Source organism: Eucyclogobius newberryi, unplaced genomic scaffold (assembly GCF_026437365.1).
Source record: "Eucyclogobius newberryi isolate DKJ021-1_F unplaced genomic scaffold, fEucNew1.0.hap1 SCAF_14, whole genome shotgun sequence".
Lineage (NCBI taxonomy): Eukaryota > Metazoa > Chordata > Actinopteri > Gobiiformes > Gobiidae > Eucyclogobius > Eucyclogobius newberryi.
This window is the reverse complement of record NW_027315768.1, coordinates 15,458,949-15,479,155: the sequence shown is the minus strand read 5'-3', so window position 1 is coordinate 15,479,155 and position 20,207 is coordinate 15,458,949. Positions and strand designations below refer to the sequence as shown.

General features: G+C 39.3%; 1 protein-coding gene across 2 annotated transcripts; it reads right to left on the bottom strand.

The window, feature by feature from the left end:
• Positions 1-46: 46 nt before the first annotated feature.
• itga6a (integrin, alpha 6a) lies at positions 47-16,219 on the bottom strand. Of its 2 annotated transcripts, XM_072444449.1 has the most exons (26): positions 15,954-16,219; positions 8,267-8,391; positions 8,122-8,201; positions 7,777-8,038; positions 7,384-7,515; positions 7,092-7,305; positions 5,993-6,186; positions 5,817-5,911; positions 5,627-5,754; positions 5,072-5,161; positions 4,929-4,990; positions 4,696-4,865; positions 4,460-4,603; positions 4,098-4,213; positions 3,466-3,619; positions 3,307-3,393; positions 3,148-3,227; positions 2,915-2,989; positions 2,744-2,846; positions 2,509-2,679; positions 2,356-2,436; positions 2,171-2,278; positions 1,733-1,831; positions 1,541-1,666; positions 1,135-1,256; positions 47-779 (listed from the first exon to the last, which is right to left on the bottom strand). In XM_072444449.1, exons 1-25 carry the CDS (start codon positions 16,130-16,132, stop codon positions 1,155-1,157), a joined length of 3,177 nt encoding a protein of 1,058 aa, XP_072300550.1. In that variant the 5' UTR covers positions 16,133-16,219; the 3' UTR covers positions 47-779; positions 1,135-1,154. The 2 variants fall into 2 exon arrangements, with proteins under 2 accessions (XP_072300550.1, XP_072300549.1); XM_072444448.1 differs by lacking the exon at positions 1,135-1,256.
• Positions 16,220-20,207: the final 3,988 nt, after the last annotated feature.

The following is a 20,207-nucleotide window of genomic DNA, read 5'->3' as shown; positions in this document are numbered from 1 at the left end:
AAAAAAAATTGTAGAAGCAAATCAGTCATTGTAAACACTTTTATTTAACAACTCATTAAAAGGAGGCAGAAAGCCTCTGAAAATCACATTTTCACCATGTTCCCTTTAGGACGTAGAACCAGTGTTTCTACAGTGCTGAGCTACAGTACAGTGGATTCTACCTGTGTCTCAAAAGGCCTTAAAGGCACTTTGTTCAGATAAATTGTCTGCATTGTAAAGACGTGTTGTACCTGAATCAAAATAGTTTCTGCACAATTAAGAGTGAGACTTTGGACCCAAAATGTACTTCTCACATATTCACATTATTTTACAGTGTACCTTCTTCACACAGACTCATAGCTCCTTTAACAGAATAAAGCTCTGCTGTTTGTTCTGCTTCGCAGATTCCAAGGTTAATTATCTTTGGCTGTAAAATTGCATATAAAAAAATAAATATACAGTGCCTGCGCAAGTATTTCATTATTTACAAAACGTACAAAAGGTGAAGAGCTTCTTCAAAGAGAAACTCGCATGATCAGCAGAAGTTTGTGCAGCTAACGTTACTAACCAATTCAATGAATTAAAAATGTCCAGTGTGAAAAGTCCAGGGACCTGAGTTTAAAGTCAAATCATGAGTAACTTTCATTGTTGATCCAGGTTGTCATCCACTGCTTTTTGTCCAAAGCATCTAGTTTGACTTTCCCGTCCTTGTTCTCCAGAGACTCCTTCCGTATCCGCACAGCGTGGTACCGAGGGACAGTGACCATGTCCTCCTGCTTGGAGCGTTTGAAGAATCCACACTACGAGAGATTAAATACAGTAGTTACATATCATTTACTCCCATTCCATCTGTACTTTTGAAAGCATGCTTGCAATTCAAATAGTGGACTTCAAGCGGCCAAGCTGAACAAGACGAGCACAGGCTCCAGCACAAATAATTTGCATTGTTATAAAAATGCAAGTATAAATCCAGAGACACATATTGTACATTCTGTTCACAGAGGGAGATGTTTTAACCTGTCTCTGTGCTCAAGAGGATTACATTAGTTATGTACAATATGTGTGTGAATTTTCTGCACATGGTTAAGACTTTTCCAAAGCGGAAAAGAAGCTGATTAGTTGCTGCAGTCAGACGCCATGCTTCAGCTGTTTTACCCCTGTTCAGAGAGCTGTGATCAGGCCTCCGCTGACTCTTTGTCAGAGGGCTGAACATGGATCTCTGCCTTGTGATACGCAGCGTCATATTGGTCTTTAGTTGCTCTCTTGAAGAAACCACACTGAAGGGAGCAAGGTGATGATGGTTTAGAAAAACAGAAACAACGAGTTATGAAAGAAGTTCTGTCTAATGTAAACTGAGCTGGTCTAAAGAACTGCCTGGATACAGTGTCTAACAGACAAGTCTAGCTTACATAATAAAGTAATAAAGAACAGCAAAAGGGTTACAATATCGAAAAAGGAAAGGTCAAACTAAGGGATTGAGAAACATTTCTTGTAAATTATTTCTAATGTTTCCTTCAGAAAATCCCATTGTTTGCAGAGTCAGTATTGCCCCTTTCCTCACCTTCCAGAGGAGGAACACGAGTAAAGCTAGAATCAGAATGCCAGCGAGGACAGCGACTAGTATGATCCACCAGGGCACTCCTCCGTACGGCGCCATGGTGGTCTCTGGATACACGCTGACCGTCACCTATGGCACATCAACCGTTATTCTCTTTATCTCTCACTTTGACTCTTTTTTAATCAAGTCGCTTACGTTGGAGTCGGGTGTTCTGAGGACTGTGTTTTTTGCCGAGGTGTGAAGCAGAAGCGAGGCCTTCACAATGATGTCCAGAGGTGTAGAAGAAATGTAATCCTAGGTCAGAGGAAAAGGGTAAACAAATGACAATCTTCTTCAAATGCTATATGAATGAGTCGGAGTAATGATGTTATATTTTGTATTTGTTAACAAACTATATGAATCCAGTGGCAACTAACTAAACCTAACTGTGTATGGGAAGTAACTGCCAAATCAAGATGAAAAAAGAAAATAAAAACACATTTTAACTGATTGGAATGCACTTCTATAGCACATTTCAATATTACTACAACAAATACTAGTTTGATTAAGATGCCATCAATGTTTGAATTGAATGTGTCCTTTACCCATGTGATTACTGCATAAAAATAAAAAGTAAAATGGTCAAAATCTTACCTCAAGAAAAGTCGAGTTCCACAAACGAGATTTGAGCTCAACTGTAGTTCCGTCCAGTCCCTGCAGGGGGCACTTGAGTAACACGCATTTCAGACCATCGTCACATGACTTGCAGAGGGGAAAACTTCAGTTACATTGTCTTACAAAGTTGATTAATAACATTACATTTCAAAGCTTAATCTCACTAAAACTTTTCTTTTGTCTGTTGATCTCTCTGCTATTTTCCTTTCACCAATCTCTCGTTTTCTCCTGGACGAAGACGACTCCTAAAAGTAAAATGTGTAAATTTAGGTTCATGTTAAACTGTTCCTCATATCACACTGAACACAAGAGCTCACCCTGATGTGTTTGAGAGGGTTGACCTCAGACTCTGGAGTGCAGTGAATGTCTTTTGTTCCTTCTTTAGCCGTAATTTTCACCAAATAAAGAAGCCATTTCCCATTTTTAGCCGACTTGGGCCAGTGGATGTGAAGCGAGGCAGGAGTGGAGGCCTTCCACAGATTATTGATCTTCACAAAAGACAATAAATGTAAACTCTAAATCATTTGCACAGTGATACATGGGATAACTTACTGTAAACTTGTAGCTGATCAGACTCCCGATGTCTTCTTCTGTTTTCATGGCACTTTCTCCTCTGACAATACCACCAAAATGCACTGTATTTGTATTCACCAGCCTGAATGGAACCAGCAGATGTTTAAAGCACAGACTTTACAACAGTGCAATGGTTAAATAAAGACTTACCCAGTCACAGTTAATGGAACCTCAATAATCACTCGAACCTTTATGGAAAAAGCAATACTTTCTTGTACACTAGTCCTAAAAAGGTACACAAAACATATACATATATATTGTACAGATATTCAGATGATCACTATAATGTCCACATTGAACACTGTATATACAGAAGTGTGGAGACGCCTTTTCTCCAGCAGATGTCAGTAAAAACACACACTTGAGCATTACAGAACACATACGTTTGGAGCTCCAGGTTGATGTCCAGCTCCTCTGTGTCTGTTGTCAGACTCGCTGTGCTCAGGAGGATGTACAAAACAGTCTTGAAAATAGAAAATAAATTCAAATAAAAATGGAGAACAAAAAAATGTATTTTGGGACTTTTTGGAAGTCATGTTTACCTGTGAGTCTCTTTTAAAAGGATTCCCCAGCTCGCACTCAGCCAGAGAGCCATTCTGATTCGCATTACAGAGAATTTGTTTCTCCACCTTCAAAAAATATCATATATTTTGTGTTTCCAGGTCAAGTTTTCTTTTCTAACTCGTGTGCTTGAACTGTACCTGAGAGCGCACTCCAGAATAGGTCAGATTATCTGGAAACACCCCGGTCAGCTTGGCCTCATAGGCATCATCTCCGTTCATGTTGTTCACTGTCACTTTCACAGCCAGGTCCTTCTTCTCATAGTTCAGGTAAAACACTGGGAGGCCATCTTTGCTGCAGACAGACATTACATTATGTCACCGTAAAATGTATATATGTAATATGTCCATAAAAAAGACAGAATATGCTTATATCTTTAATAATAAACTCTCACATTTGTGATCATTATTCAATTTCTTGTTCATTAAACCATACTGTTGATCTAAAACGACCAAATCAATTAATTGTTTCATTGACGTCCTGTTCAAAACTGCAGAACTGATTCTCGTTGTGTCTTCACAGTGGCATTCCCGCAGATCTTTTTATAAAAGGTGTTTTTTTTCTTAATTAACCCTTTGAGTAAGAGTCGGAAATTGAATTTTTCAAAGACTCACAACTAAGCACAAGGAAGCGGATGGGGAAAGGGGGAAATGAAAACGGAAATGGATGAATCAATCAAAAAACAATTTTGAGTGAGTTAATGACAGAAAACCATTATAGCAGCTCATCAAAGTCAATTTTTCAAAATGTCTGCTTTAAAATCATTACTCACAAAGGTAAAGGTGAAAATGTTCCTTGGTTGTTTTGCTTGTAGTGCAGTTTGTAATTCATCTTCAGATTACTCTGGCAAATCTGATCCCGACCACAGCCTTCTTTTAAAAAGTTTATCTGCAACAAATAATCATTACATTTCAACACCCAAGGAAGTCACAGCAGCGTGTTACTGCAATAGAAAAGATTTGATTTCTTAACCATTTCAGCGATTACAAAAATGTCCTTCCCTTTGACATCTCAGGGTATTTTTGGCTCATTTATCCTCCTTCTCTTTTTCCTTTGTCAAACCGTTCTTTGTCACCCCCAGACACTTGACCCTCACCACTTACTGTAGTGACCTGCTGTATGCATTTATCTTACTTCACTCATCTCTTTGCTCGACATGTCCGGGTCCAGGACGGGCACGAGCTGCGAGACGCCGTTCCTCGACTTCTGACGTTTGAGACCCACAATATCGGCCGACACCTCGATGGGAATACTGCGCATCTTATCTTTAATATTGTCCTTTACAAAAGAACAAAAACACATCACTTTTACCGGTACAAAACAGCACAATTATTTCCCCCCCAAAGCTTAGTCAGATCGATAACTGTTACCTTCAGCTTGGCTTTTAGCTTAATGCATGTTTCCTGGTTTTGTCCACGCAGCTCCAAAGTGCCATTATGGGTGAAGTCATTTTCTGAGCTGGATTTGTTCAAAAACACGACTCTGGAGGGGAGGCCCTGTGTCCAGCGAACTGCGTCGGCCTCCACAGAGTAGCTGATCGCTGCAGGAATGACAGAGTAGATGAGCAACAAATACAGACTGGTAAAAAAGGGTCTCGACTCACTTAATTTTGGACTGTACGAGGCATGGTTGGATCTATAACTGAAGCACGCATCCACCGTGAAGCTGGAGAGAACGTTTAAATCAATTAAAACAGCTTGAGTTACGTCAAACGCGCGCGCACACAGAGATGTTCATAATACCCACCAAATACTGTTGCCGCAGGTTTTAATTGTCAGGTCAATTTCCTGCGGAGTTATTTTGACATCTTTCCAAATGCTAATGACTGGCCGTGACCTGGAAGAAATAAAAGAAATATGTTCATCGCAATTGTAAGAAAAACTCACAGTTTTCACACAACTAATGGGGCTTTTTGAGTGAGTATTTCACTAACCAACTTTTTGTATGAATTAAATACAATAAGCCAGTGTGGCATATTATAGTACTCCTTTAAGCATTCATTTTGATAATAGACAAGTTATAAGTTATTTCTTTTGTATCAATAATTAACAACCTGGGCTTTACAGGAACATATTTTAAACAAAAGTCAATAAACTGGCAACAAGGCAAACAGTAGAAAAAATGAAAGGAATGACACGAGCCAGACTTAATTCAAACATTGTCAGCAGTCACCAGATGATCTGAGGGCTATTTTGCGACAAATCTCTTAAGAAACGTCATTTCTGGTTGTTCCTTCACCGTAAGTTTTCTATCAATATGTTGTTGTTTGTTTGTTTTTGCATAGATATAAGTTCTTATTACCTGTAAATCAATGCGGTGTCTGACAGCGATCCCACAGCCAGATCTGGGTACGAGTTACTGTCCAAATCCATGTTTCCAGCCAGGGAATAACCAAAGTATTTGATGTTGTGTTCTTTTCCAGAGAGGACCTACACACATCAAACAACTGTTAATAATAGAATATTTAAAACACAAAGACCAAAGTGTCTACCTGTGCGGGAGTGGTGTTGATGCCTTGTGCTGAACCATGATAAATATAAACCTTTCCTGCACCATTGTCATCAAAAGGTGCACCGACAGCAATATCTTCAAGAGAAATGTTGTGTTGATAAGCAGATACTGTTAAAAGTACGATCTACACTTGATATATGTCTGCACCGTGCTCACCGTCGTAATGGTCTTGGTTGATGTCGCCAATGTTCTTGACGGCGAGTCCGAACATGGAGTCTTTGGTCCCGTTGAGGCGAATGGGAGTGACCCGGTCCCACTGTCCCGCGTTATTGATGTAGACAAATACGGCTCCGCCCACATCGGCCTCCTTCAGGTAGAACTGAGGCGCGCCCACCACGATGTCCTGCCATCTGTTCAGCAGTGTGGGAGGAGCGTAATCAGGTTATAAACAATGAAATAATACAACAAAACTGTAAAAAGCCAGACTGTTCTTGGGCACGACCTTTCACTCACGTTTGCCGGAGTTAGAATGATGTGTGTGAGTGTGGTTTTGGTACAGATTGGCAGCTACAGGTCTGTCAGTCAGCCCCAGGGCAGCAGTGGCTTCAGTAGCTTATCGCCAACAAGTGAGGGGAGTAAATGTGTAACTGAATATATTATAAGAAAAACGATTTTTATTATATTCTATTATTATTATGATTATGGTGTAAATCTGTGTGATGAAAGTAAGACAGGGCCATAAAATGTGTTTAAGTCACATTAAGTTGCATTTAATTATGGCATAAAACATGACACAGAATTAAAGAAGCTTTATGTTTGTTTTCCCATTTGTTATTCTTTCATTAATTCATCATTTCTTTAATATGTTATGAAAACCACCAAATGAAAGAGCAACTGTGGTGAAATACAGTTACTGGTTCTCAAAATGTGTTTATTAGTGATTCCTTTCTGAATTAGATCAATACCAAAACTAGTATCAAAACTACATACTTATTTGAGCAAGTATTGATATTAAAAATAATCATAAATAGGACAAACTTTGACCTTTCCTGAACAGTTTTAGAATGATCTCGAGCTTTATCAGAACTAATGTTGGAGAAAGAATATTAGAGGAGTATAAGAAGAGTAGTATATAAAGAAGTACTGTTATTTTGTGTTGAAAATGACTATTGCTTTTACTGTTATTATGGTACAAAAATCTATTTAGTCTTTTCCTTAAAAACAAAATTGAGATTGAAATCTCTCACTTTTTGGTACATTCATGTATTTAGTTACTTCCCAACACTGTAAATCAGCGCTAGTGCAAATGCTTCACCCGTCACGATTGAGGTCCACTACAGCCAGGTCGTATCCAAAGGAGGAGCCCAGGCCCGGCCCCTGGAGGGTGTGCACCACAGACAGCCTGGTGGAGCCCTCAGCCTCCTTCTTCAGCAGGACCACCGCTCCGTTGTGGTTCGCTCTGGGCGCTCCAGCAACCACAATCAGACCCTGGCTCGTCATGATCCTGTGGCCCGAGTCCAGGGAGAAGCCTACACAGGGGGAAAAGGTCAAGTCACCACCATTCTTCCCCTCTTGCCATCAAAGGTAATGTTGTCTTGAGTGCTCACCGAGGTAGCTGTTGGCAGGCATAGGCACCAGCTCGGGGTTCAGCGGGTTCTCACCTCCAACCTCATAAGGGCCATCATCGTATATCCCCATCTCCAGCAAAGTGTTGTTTTTCTGCTCCACTCGTACAAAACCTGGGGAGGACAACACACCATACACGCTAATAAATGTACCTCAAGCATTTCTGTCATACATGTTATGCAACTATTGTTTAAGACTATCTAGAATTTTGTGGTTTATTTGAATGTATAATTATAAACTAATGAAAATAGCTATTTTTATTAGATGTTCGGAGTTTTAATAAGTACAATCCAGTGAGTTATTTAAAAACATATGCATTTTTCTATATTCTTAAAGACTGAAAGCATGAAAAAGACAATAAACATTTTAATAACCTTTCCAGTTGTAGGCTCCTGGCGCTCCAAAGACCACGTAGTGATAGTCCTTGGTAAAAGCAGCAGCGAGGCCCTGCTGGCAGGAGCCGAACCTCTCATGCCCTCTGGACCGGCCCTGGCAGAAGTTCCAGTTTCCCCCATCTTCATCAGACAAGGCGTCGATGGTCAGGTCCTGGCTCAGGACATAACAGCGTCCAGTGATGTCTAAGGACTCCTGAGGCGTGTTCACAAACAGACGCCTCTGATAGCGATGTGCACATGTCTGCGATGGAACCAAGGCCATGTTTAGTGCTGTAATTCAAGAGATTAAAGCTATATTTCTCACTACAGTGGAGTTTGACGTACCACAATCTTTCCTCCTGGTCCCTGGCTCTGGACTGTCACTCCCATCCATTGGTCCTCCTTATTCTCCACCAGGATGTCCTCTGAACACACATAACAGTCATGACCTGTCTTTACAATACTACATAGCATAAAGTAGAGTTACTACCTTCGCTGTCAAATTCAACACGTTCACAATGGTTGGACTGGCTGAGTTCACATTTGAAAAGGCCTCCGGTGATCTTCGCTTGTTGGACTCCTAACGCTTTGGCTTTTGGCGCTCCAATCAACAATCTGAGAAACAAACAAGGAGCAAACTTTAATTAGGAAAGTGAAAAGTAACAGTACTGCACTTAATTAAAGTTTTTTGGGGGCATTTGTACTGTAGTTTTTCAATTTTACTGTGAATACATTTTACTTCATTACATTTGAGAGCAGCTATCTGTACTTTCTACTCTTTCAATCTTTGAACTGGACTGAAATGTAGAAAGTACTTTCTAACTGTATTGACTGAGGGTCTATTTTTATGCATTGTGACAAATATAGAAAACATGTATTTCCTCATTCTTAGTTTGAAGAAAGTTATAGTCATTTGCATGCTCCTGAAACACATGTGCCCATGGAACACACAGGAGTAAATGGAAATAATCACAATTACTTGATTACACAATTTTAGTAATCAATTAGCTCGATAATCATAATTGTATTGTGGTTATGGGTTTATGGTGATATTGGAGGATTCCCGAGATATTGGTATCGTTCTGATATTTGGCACAAATATTTTCCCATGTGCCCATGTGTCATTCCCAGCTTTTCTTCAGTGCATCTGATTAGTCTGTTCAACAAATCGCTTCTTTTGAACTCCAGTACACTGCATTTGACTCATTAGTTATATAAATGTATGTGAAATACATTTTTAAGAGGGTAGTAAAAGTTTTACTTGTGTATATGTTTGTTTTATGTGACATTTTTATTTTCCACTGCTGAATTAGATCAAGCCGAGTGATGTGAAATAACCTGTTCTGTTAAAATGATTGACAAGTTGACTAGTCCTGTATTATTTAACCTTTAAGCTATTATTACAACAACTTTCCTTTTGGGACCAAAGTGCCTCCCACTCATTTATTTATTGATAACATTCACTTTCAGTTTACAAGGGATTGTCACAAAAGCCTGTAAACTGTATTTTAGCACCTGACCTGCCACTTACCTGCCGATGCTCTATATCAAAACCATTATAGCAACAATTTTGTGTGTGTGCTCACGAATGCCACTTCCACCTAAATATTGCGTGCATATTTTTGATCTGAAACTAAAACAGACACTTTTGTATCAGACTGTAAACCCCTACGTGACATTCTGCCGGGGCCAAAGGAGCAGCGCAGCAGCCCGACAGACTGAGGCACGTTCAATAACCCAATTGTTCTGGCGCGCAGTGGAGCTTCTGCCCAAGAGCCACATTCTCACAGCGCTGGAGTGTGTGAAGAGAGGGACTTGTGTTTTGGGGCTGACTCATTTCTGTGGTCACTCGTCATCATCAGTGGCACTTATCTGAGTGATGAAAGGGTTCGTCAGCTTTGCCACTGCCCATTCGCCTCATGACTCAAGGCTCAAAAGGTCAGAGAATTCCAAGGATTTGATAAGGAACGTCACACTGGCAACTAAACTCAACTTAACTTTTTGTGCCCCAAATCAAATCAGCTAGAACTGCTAGAATGAGGCAGAAGAGCAGACACCACAAGTTCACACCTGGTAGTTCCTCTAACAGAAAACCAAACCGTGACTTCCTGTTGAGATGCAGCAACAAAGAGCAACCTTAGATGACTCATGTAAAGCTGCAATCCCAGTTAAAAAGGCAATTGTGATTTTACAGTTCTCTTATTTGTGTATTTTGATTTAGTATACAATTGGTTCCACAGGAGGTTGGACAGGTAATAAGGTGACAATACCAAGCCAACAAACAAATACATATTTTAAATGTTTTTAACTTGTAGAAATCCACCAGCTCTATTGCACATTGGTCTACACAAAATACAGATTGCCTTCCTGACAAAATGTTTCATTGTAAATAATTGTAAATAATTGACTTGGTACCAACTGACAAAATAACTTTTTACAACACGCTTTCTGTTCAGTGAAGAAAAAAAGTAAGTGCGAAAAAACAATCGGCCCCCTAAGCTTTCTGAAATACTGTGGTTTTACAGCAGATTGCTAGAGATTGCAGAGTTCACAATGCTCGAGGAAGCGGCTTTGTAAAGTGAGTCTCAGTACAGTGGAGGAACTGAGTGAAAGGGTGGAGAGGAAATCCTCTTCTGCTATTCTTCTGCTGGGACTGGAGCTCCTCTGTGCCCCGTCCATTGATCTGCTGCTCAGGCCACACACCTCCTCATTTGTTAAACAAGGAGCGCTCCTGAGGAGGTCTGGACCAAACTACTCACTCCACTCACACAAAGACCAGTGACATGCAAATACAAATAGGAACTGTTACTGCAGTGGATCCAATCTGACACAGTATGTGTTAAACCAAGAGTGCAGTTTACTGAGAAGGTCAGAGCTGAGGGTTTCTAATCCAGACTTCATTTGGGACGCACGCCATTTGGAGCTGGTTTGTGACACTGTGAACAAGAGCTGTTGTTTAGAAGGTCTAAACTTAAAGCCAACAGGGGAATTCTGCGTATATGTTTTAAAAGGAAAATATAGAAAACATGTATTTCCTCATTCTTAGTTTGAAGAAAGTTATAGTCATTTGCATGCTCCTGAAACACATGTTTTAGTAATCAATTAGCTCAATAATCATAATTGTTTTTGAATTTAATTAATTGCACAGCGGTTATGGGTTTATGGTGATATTGGAGGATTCCCGAGATATTGGTATTGTTCGGATATTTGGCACAAATATTTTCCTCTGCACTTCCACAGTGAGTGCCCATGTGTCATTCCCAGCTTTTCTTCAGTACATCTGATTAGTTTAATAGACTAATGAGTAAAACGGGAAATATAAGCACAATTAGGATAAAAAGTATCGCAACAAATTATTTGTATATCCCAATAAATACATTTCATTATTATTTTCCAAAAGTTGTTTTGTGAACGTTTCTATGATTTAACATAAAATCCTTGCTGTGGATTTTAAAAACTGCAGTATGTGCAAATATCAGTTATTGGATATCAATAATGATAGATAGTATCAAAAATATTCCATATTGGACCATCCTCAGATAAATCCATGGTTCAAACATAGTCACTAGTATCTAAGTAACGTCAAATAATGTTGAAATGTTTATGGCAAACTCCTGGAGGTGAGCCCTCTTCTCTTCTGCTCATACTCAGGGTTGCTGTGTAACTTTTCTTGGGGCCGTCAATCGCTTGTTTCCATAGAGATGTAATTGTTTGGCCTGGAACTGTAGAGTGTTTGTCTAAAAATACTGTATCTATCTTATGTGTTTTATTACAAAAAACAAAACTTGAAAAACATGCATTTTTACTGTGAGCAAAATTGCCTCTCCACAGATCCTACCTGTAACTTAGCCTGATTATCTCCATGGAGATAGATACAGCAGAATCAGGTTGAAAATCAGACACTAATCAATAACTAGAATACAAATAACATCACATAAAGAGGACAACATTTGACATTTCCTGAATCAAGTCAATTCCTTGGAATCAAAATCCAGTTTGAAGTGTTAGCATCATGACAACACTACTGCAGAACATAGTCAAGGCAATAACATCTCCATGGAGACAAGTTACATAGTGCACCTTTAACTCAAAAACATGAAGCCCAGACTGACACCTGCCCCAAAGCCAGGCCTCAGCTGCACTCTGACAGAGGAAGAATTTAGCACGTCTCCGACAGACAACACTGACATTTACACGCAACAGACGGAGCCAAGTGCAACACGTTTGAGCTCGTGTTTGAGATTTTCTGAGCTTTCAAAACTAAATCTGACTTTAAACGCGACATTGCGCAGTGAGCTTTCCTCTACACTCGAACGTCGTGCCAGTCTGTCCGAGTGGAGTGGTCAGGAGAAGCTGGTGTGCTTTACAGAGTGACCTCAGAGCTCTTTGTTAACAGATGTGCTCCTGGTCCAGCTGTGCAATCGGCAACAAGAACCGCCACAGCTGTTCCAACGGCCCCAGTTTACTTTCACATACAACACCACTGATTAGGCAGCATCGTCTTCTTTGCCTTTTGACAAGTGATTAGTGTTGAATCCTGATTGGTAATTACAAAGTCTTTTAAAGCCGTATGAATATTCAAAAGGCGATAGATATTTGCGAAGAAGAGAAGCACATTCTGATGCATCGAGTGACTGTGTTTAAGTTTGCCTCTGATGATTCACTGATGACTTTGTGTCTCTCAGGTTACCAGGGCACAGATGGCCGCACGAGTCCAGTCAAACGGACTCTTGCTCGTGTTTCAATGGGAGGATGTTTTGACCACTTCTTCATTAACCGCGCTGAGCATTATTCATACCACAGACATCCTGTTAGCACCTTTCAGAGAGCGTTTGACGAAATGAAGAAGTGTTAAGAGGTGAGAAGATGAGTGATGAGAAGCACAAATGCACTACTGCAGTAAACTGTGACACAACGTACATGAAGGCCTGTCAGGGTTATTACAATACTACAGGGCTATTCAGCGTCATTTTCCCAAGGAACGGATTTTCCCGGAGGACTGAAGGTGCACAACACGACACTACTGTAACAATATGTGTAAAATGTAACATACAAAGTTCTGTTGCAACATTCCTTTGCAAAATTGCCCACCCAGTACTGAACCAGAATTAAACTAGGACTAGACTAATACCAACCAGGTCTGAACCAGGACTAACCCTGAATCAAAAAAGGTCAAAAGCACAATTAAACAAGGACTAAACCAAGTCTAAACTAGTGTTAACCCAGAATTAAACCTGTAAATAAGATTATTCATAGTTGTTTTATATTTGAATGATGTGTTTTGGGCTGGAATAAATCAATTGGAGGGCCTGATTTAGCCCCCGGGCCTTATGTTAAAGTATGTAAAAGGAACAGTATCATTATTTATCATGTGTACTGATTCTTTGCACTAAACTTTTCCTTTTTTTTCTTTCTTCTAATACAATTTGAGCTGTAGAGAGTTGAATAAGTAAATTGAATGTCTCATTGTGGATTCTAAATAAAAACATGTTTTGTTTTACTGTGATATAATTTCACCTTCCACTAAACCTATCCAAAAGTGTCTCCTCTGGGGCCAGGATTCCTTTACAAAAGATATTTCAATGTTTCTATCCTTTCTTGATTAAACAAAGGACTAAATAAACAATGAAGAAATAATCCAAGCATCCGTGCATTTAGGTCCGTGCCAGAGTACGTTTGGGCGGATCACAACTGCCATAAAACTGAAGACGTTGTCAGGCAGCATGTCAAGTCAATATGAAGTCCAACTGCACCCTTTTTGTCATACGATTATGTCATCCAGAAGACACATTATGATGATGACAGGCTGCTGGCATCATCTTAGTGCCAGTGCCAAGCCTGGACAATGTTACATGTCAGAGCAAGGGATGTCAACATCAATCGTAATTATACAGATCACAATATAAAATAATCATTCCAATTCAATCTATTCTTCAAAGGATAAAGCTAAATACATTGTACTCTTTTATTTGGATGTTTGTGTCACATTAACTTCACTTTATCATTCAGAAAGTGACAAGAAATGTGAAGAATGCTATAACTTTGATGCTTCTTTCGACTCTGACCATAATATTAAACTGTAAACGTCTCAGTCAGAGCTCTGGGGCTTGACTATCAGCTCCTGTATAATCTGGCTCACACTTGACTTGGTCGTCTGAGTATCTGAAGGTCACATGAGGCTTCAGACTGTGACCATATCTAGGAAAGCGGCTGTTCACGCAGCACTTTGTAACAAAAACAAGCGCTGCACTCTTTCTGCTGCCACTGCTGACTCTAATTCACTTTCTGGGATCTTAAGGATTTAAAAAAAGCAAATATCTGCTTGCTTTGAGAATGTCAGGAAAAAGTAGAATAAACAATTGCGTAGAGAGCAAGAGTCAGTCTAAAATGAGGCGGTCGATTCCCATAACAGGAAAGCTTTGCCATTCTTTAGTTGGGTCCTAGACGTCAAGTAAAACGTACTTGGAAGAAGACAAATATGTGTTTTAAGCATGTTATAGACAGATATATGTAAGATAAAGTACAGATTCATACTGTAAAATCCAAAACAACTCTTTCCTGAAACCAAAACACAGCTAAGACCAGAGTATATCTGAGAAAACAAGGTAAATGTAACTCATTCTTCTAATTTCTTCACTCCCGTCCTACTTTTACTGTCAGAAAAGCTAACAATCAGGCCAGTGTCACATTTCCAGCCGGTGTTTGCCCTACACGCTCTACATTCACTGCCTTTAACGTTGTACAGTGCTGTTCTTGTACAAAATAAGCCCGCTTTGCCGTGCGCCACATTCCGCACAGCACTTCACGCACTGGCCGTACTCTGCATAGCCACAACAGCAAGACTGATAACATTCCACAGCCTGTGTCTAATCTAGGTGATCTTGGGAAAATCTCTCATCCTTGATTTACATTTGTCAACATGCTGGCGAGGGCCCCCGGCTGGCGAGGGCCCCCGGCTGCAGCGGACCACTCCTCATGTCACGCCTGTTCAATTGTGACTGGGACGGTCAGACAGGCAGACGCTCATCCAGCATCTGTCACTCTCACTGGTCAGATTCATGTACAAATAGGCCTGAAAAAACCCGAATCACACATTTTTGGTGAGATTTTTTCTTTGATTTATTGAGATTAAATAAAAATGTCTTTCAATATGAATCTCCTGAACGTAAACAAAGACAGAACATGCTCAAATGTTTTCTTCCAAAAGTCTGAACTTGGTGTGTGATGTTAAAGTCACGTAATTCAACTTTGTGCAAATGAAATAAAGAACTAAATAGTGGTGGAAAGTCACAAAGTACTGTAAGTAAAATGTTTAGGTATCTGTACTTTTTTACTTCACTACATGTGAAAGCAGGTATGTGTTTTTTCTATTCCATGATCAAATTCAGTAGAAAAAAATGTATTAAAATTGCTACTGTTGAACAAAAATCAGCAAAATCACCATATTTAAAACTTTAAGAAAATCTCAAAATCTGTGTGATACTTAAAAACTCCTGTATCTGTACTTTTATCTAAGTAACGTGATTGAATAGCTTATTTATTCCACCATTGTAAATAAATGTTCTATTCTTCCTACACTAAATTATATATATTTTTCTTTATTTGAAGTATGCCTACACTACATATTGTCTTAACTCTAGAGCAGAGGCACAAACAGGTAAACATATGGCCAGTAATCATTTGCATTATTGATTGTGAAAAGTATAGCATTTCTCCATTACCACGTGCAGAGCTTTAAACCACTAAATCAATCCTAGAAAGAGTAATGGTTCTGGTCATTATCCCGTGCAATGCAGACTCTTCTTCAGCTCTCCTTCTGCCTTGGTTTGACCTCAGATTCATTTGCATGACAACTCCATCCATTGTGGTCCACTTGTCCCGCGGCCGCGTCCAATTCAAAAGCATCAGCGCAAACTAAAGACGGACTTTACGCACCAACAGTGACGTGGATGCAACAATGTCAAACGTGATAATCCCCGCACAGGAGAAAGTTTTGTCATTGTTCTGAGCGCGACAAAGAAGGAAAGTTAAAAGTTGACCGTTATGACTGTTAGTTTTGTGGGAACCTGCTTTGTCAGGTGCTGCAACAAAGTGAGACGCGCTTCAAACCACAAACCACAGAGGAAACATGGCAGCTTATTCTCCAACAAAAGCAAAACGATCAGTCAGTCACTTACACTCTGTTATCCGGGTCGATCTGCCGGTGCATGGTCATGGACAAGCCAAACAAACTCCCCGGTTCTCCGTTTTTTCTAATGACATGGCTCGTGTCCAGGTTGAAGCCGATGACACAAGTTGGAAGAAGAAGGAGACAAACGGAAGAGCTGAAAATCCAGGGTCTGCTCAGCGGTAGCATGGCGGTCCTGGACTGTCCTGAGCTGTATTGTCCGGTGTGAGAGGCACTGACCTGCTGCTCTCTGCTCGGACACTGAGCGCACCAGGCTCCGCTCCGCGCCTCCAGAGCGCGCCTGCTCCACAGCGCCACCTCTGGTTTTCAGGAGGATTACGCCGATTTACGCACTGGCTGACGCAGCAAATGTAAACTTTCCTCTGTCTATGTGGGTTTTACAGTGAAAGTCATTCTGTTGCGTCGTTATAAAAGTGTGTTTTTACGTGTTTGGTCGTGAATTGTAGTTGGCTGTTCAAGGACGAACTTGGACGCTTTTATCAGACGCGTTATTTGCTATCGCGGTCAAAGATAAACAAAGCAATTGCAAGTCGAGTGTGACAGTCAGCTGCACAAATACAACCTACAGATTCTTATTTTACACTCAAACGCAAAGTCCTGTCTACTTTGGAGTTCGCAAAGTTTTACATTGTAATGATAAAATGAAAGCTACGTGTTTTGTCTTTTTGTTATGTTTGTGTCTTTTTTCCTTTTTTTTTTATCACACATTAATATCACACATTATGGGTACATTTACTTGACCAGATGAAATCGGATAACAAGGAAAATTAGATAACCCAATAATTCGATTTGTTTTTTGGTGTGTTTAAGGGTTTTTTAGAGTAACTGCCTGCTCTGTGTGGAAGACAATGTACAATTCACTTCAAAATAAGTCTTTCAATCTTTGACATTTTCACTTTTATTTTTGTTTTTGTCACATTAGTTTGCCCTTTTTTGCGTAAATGTCCTGGTCCAAACCTGCGCACGGGTGAACAATCAGAAAGAAACAGATTATTCACATAAAATGTAACTGTTTATGACATTTCATTAATCTGAAACCCCCAGAAATCAGATCTTTGGAAACATATTGACATACCTGCTTCCGGCCAAGGTTTCAAACTAGCCAATAAAATATTCATGTAGTCACCATTAATAACACCTGCTGCAGAATGGGATTGTAAATAATTAAAGGCTTGAGACAATGGGCTGAGAGTTCATAAATCAGGCTTCCATTATTCTCACTCAGCTGAAGGGCCAGCGCAGCTCTGATTTATTGAACAAAATATGGGATGATTCCTGCTTTTGATTATCCGATTACCCCCATATCCTCCTTATCAATCAGTCTAACAAGGCACACTTCATAATCAGGCAAAATGTATTACAAAATAGGCAAGAGTGGTAATGATTCAAAATGGCTGCTTTATATATATATATATATATATATAATATGTGTGACACTATAAGTAATGAATGGTGTAATTGATGGATTGTTCATGACTTTCATGGCTGTAAATAATATCTTAAGTGCTTGTCCAGAATAGGCAATACAATTTCATGGGACAGTATATGGCGTATGATGCGTTTTATGACTCTGGACCCTTTAAAATCATTCTATACAATGTAATAAAACCATTCAAATACATATAAGAGATAACAGAGCCAGGTTTGAAGACATTTCCTACAGCGTTTTACATTATTTGTTTATTTAATAGTAGATTATTCTCAATGTTTTGTGTTTTCGTAATAGAAAACATTACATTTCTACCATAGATATTCAAAATGGTTGCTTACCGTTTGCATGTATGTATTTTTCTACTCAAATTGATGACTTAAAATCATTATTATTTCGATCTGATGTCAGTTAATCATTGAAAGTGTGATATTGTCTACTTCATTTTGTCGAGTTTGGAACATTCTGACGACAGAGCATTTTAAGGGTCGAAAAGGCTGATGTCTGCAAACTATAAAAGTTAATTTGAGGAACTGTAGCCTACATTTAGATGTAGTCACATTAACCGATGGGGATCGGACAAGTACAAAATGGTGAATAAACAGATGCAATGATGACAGGTCTGACACGTCGAAGAGGAAACCTAGAAGAAGAGCAAAAGCAGCATTTTCAGTAGCGTGCTGTGACTGATTGAGAAAGTCCCTTCTAAACAGCACTGACCTGAGATCTGAGGTCTGATGACAAAAGGTATAAAAGGTTTTTTGTTTTACAAGATATAAAAGAAAATCTATTGAAAATGTTTGATTCGTTAAAACAATAATTTCTTTTATAAGGAGTTATTACAACCAAATTAAACAAAGACTATAGTCCATGAACTGAAATTTGTATTAAAGTAAAGCATACACATCAGAACTCCAAACAACAACAATTCTAGAATATCAAAAATAAATGGGAAAGATGAGGAAATTGTCAGAATGGAAACAGAAGCACATCGCAAATATTGTTGGAAAAACTATGGTTGCTAAGTCGTTTTTGGGACTGGCCTATTATTCATAAATACTGGTTAATGAGGCACTGTACACTGTCTTCAACACTGACACAACTATCTCAGATGTAAAATTCTAACAGTGGAGATGATTGATGAAAAAAAGAGTTGTCCCTTCTTTGAATAGTTTATAAAAATCTTGAATAGAAGTTGGTATGACAGCCCCACATGGATGTCTAATGTAATATTGTAACGTAATCAAGTGCAAACAGAAGTCACACTTATTCAGTTTCAAAGTATTATGGGCTGCTTGATTTGACCCCATGATTTGTTTCTATAAAAAGCTGTGATTGTACTGTTACTGTTGTCCTGAGCCATGATGAGAGGTACAATGTGAGTGGAGCCTGCTGAGCTGAGTTAGAGCTGAAAAACATGAGACTCCTTTCATACCTCTGCTGTCTCTGCTGCACGGCCTGAGATGGCAGCGTGAAGTTTCAACCTGCCGCAGCCATAAGCGCTGTATAATGGAGCACAATGCATTCTTTGTGTGTGGTGTGGCGGTGTGTGTCTGTACTCGTGTGTCTGGTCAGCTGTGATAAGGTCTTAACCACATTCCTAATAGAAGCAAATCGCTGGTACAGTTAGAAAGAGCATAGTTTAAGCGGCGTGTTGGGTTATAATGGAAGATTTCAATGCTACAATTTTAGTTTTTGATAGCGTAGCATTGGCAAATAAAAAAGTGCTCCGCCTAAAATTGAAAGTTGGTTTATAAATCTATAAAGGGCTGCACAAAATATTGTAAAATGTTTGCTAATGCACTATTGAAATGTTTGCTAATGCACTAATCAATATTGCAATTGATTAAATACATTGCAATAACACTATGCTCCTCCATCTGACAGAAAGGCATTGTTTTTAAAAATGGAAACATTAATAAAGGCAGGGTTTGTCTGTTTTTTCCATGTTAGAGCAAATTAGTCTAGTCTTGGTTATGTGTCTGTTTTTTCTTTTGATGGAATTTGTCAAGTAAATTAAGGAATGTACTTAACAGTTGCATCACATCTCCTTTCCCAATATTGTGCAGCCTAATAGATTTTGGAACAAATCACTGAAATTTGCCTTAGTGGAAACACTTAGTAGCCCTTCCAGTACTTTTTCATCAGTGCACGTGCTAATTGAAGCTAGATTGCCTGCAGTACTTGGCTTTGCTTCCTGACCCGTAAACAGAGTAGACACAACCTCAACGTTAAAGAGAGGACAAGGTAATGGGCAGATTATAACAACATTCTGTTAAAGGTGCCCTATGTAACTTAAAGGGGACATATTATGCAAAATCACCTCTAATGATCTTTTAACCTTGTTACAACAGTGTTTCCTCAAAGTTTGTGTTTTGATTGATTCATGCATGTTTGAGGAATACTGTATTGTCCTGCAACTGAGGCCCGAGTGTTTACAAAATTCTCTGAGTCATACAAGTATCTACAATGTCACCTTTTCAGAAATAATGACATGTAAATGACAATATGGTGGTTGTTACAGTGAAATGTTGCATATGAAGAGCTTATCAGTTCTGCAGTTTTGAATAGGAAGTCTATGGACCTGTTTCTATATCTAACATAAAATCAATCATTGAAATTAAGGCTACTCTATCACTTTTCAGGTCTTTTTATCTTATTTTTGGTGTTTTGGGGTCGTGAACTTCAACTGTTGTTATTATGGGGGTTGTCACTGAAAAAGGTTCAGAACTACTACCCTATATAAGTCTGAACTTAAGTTAAAAGGCAAAGTATTGTCTGGGTTCACTGGGGTGAGCTAACCCTCCGCAGTCT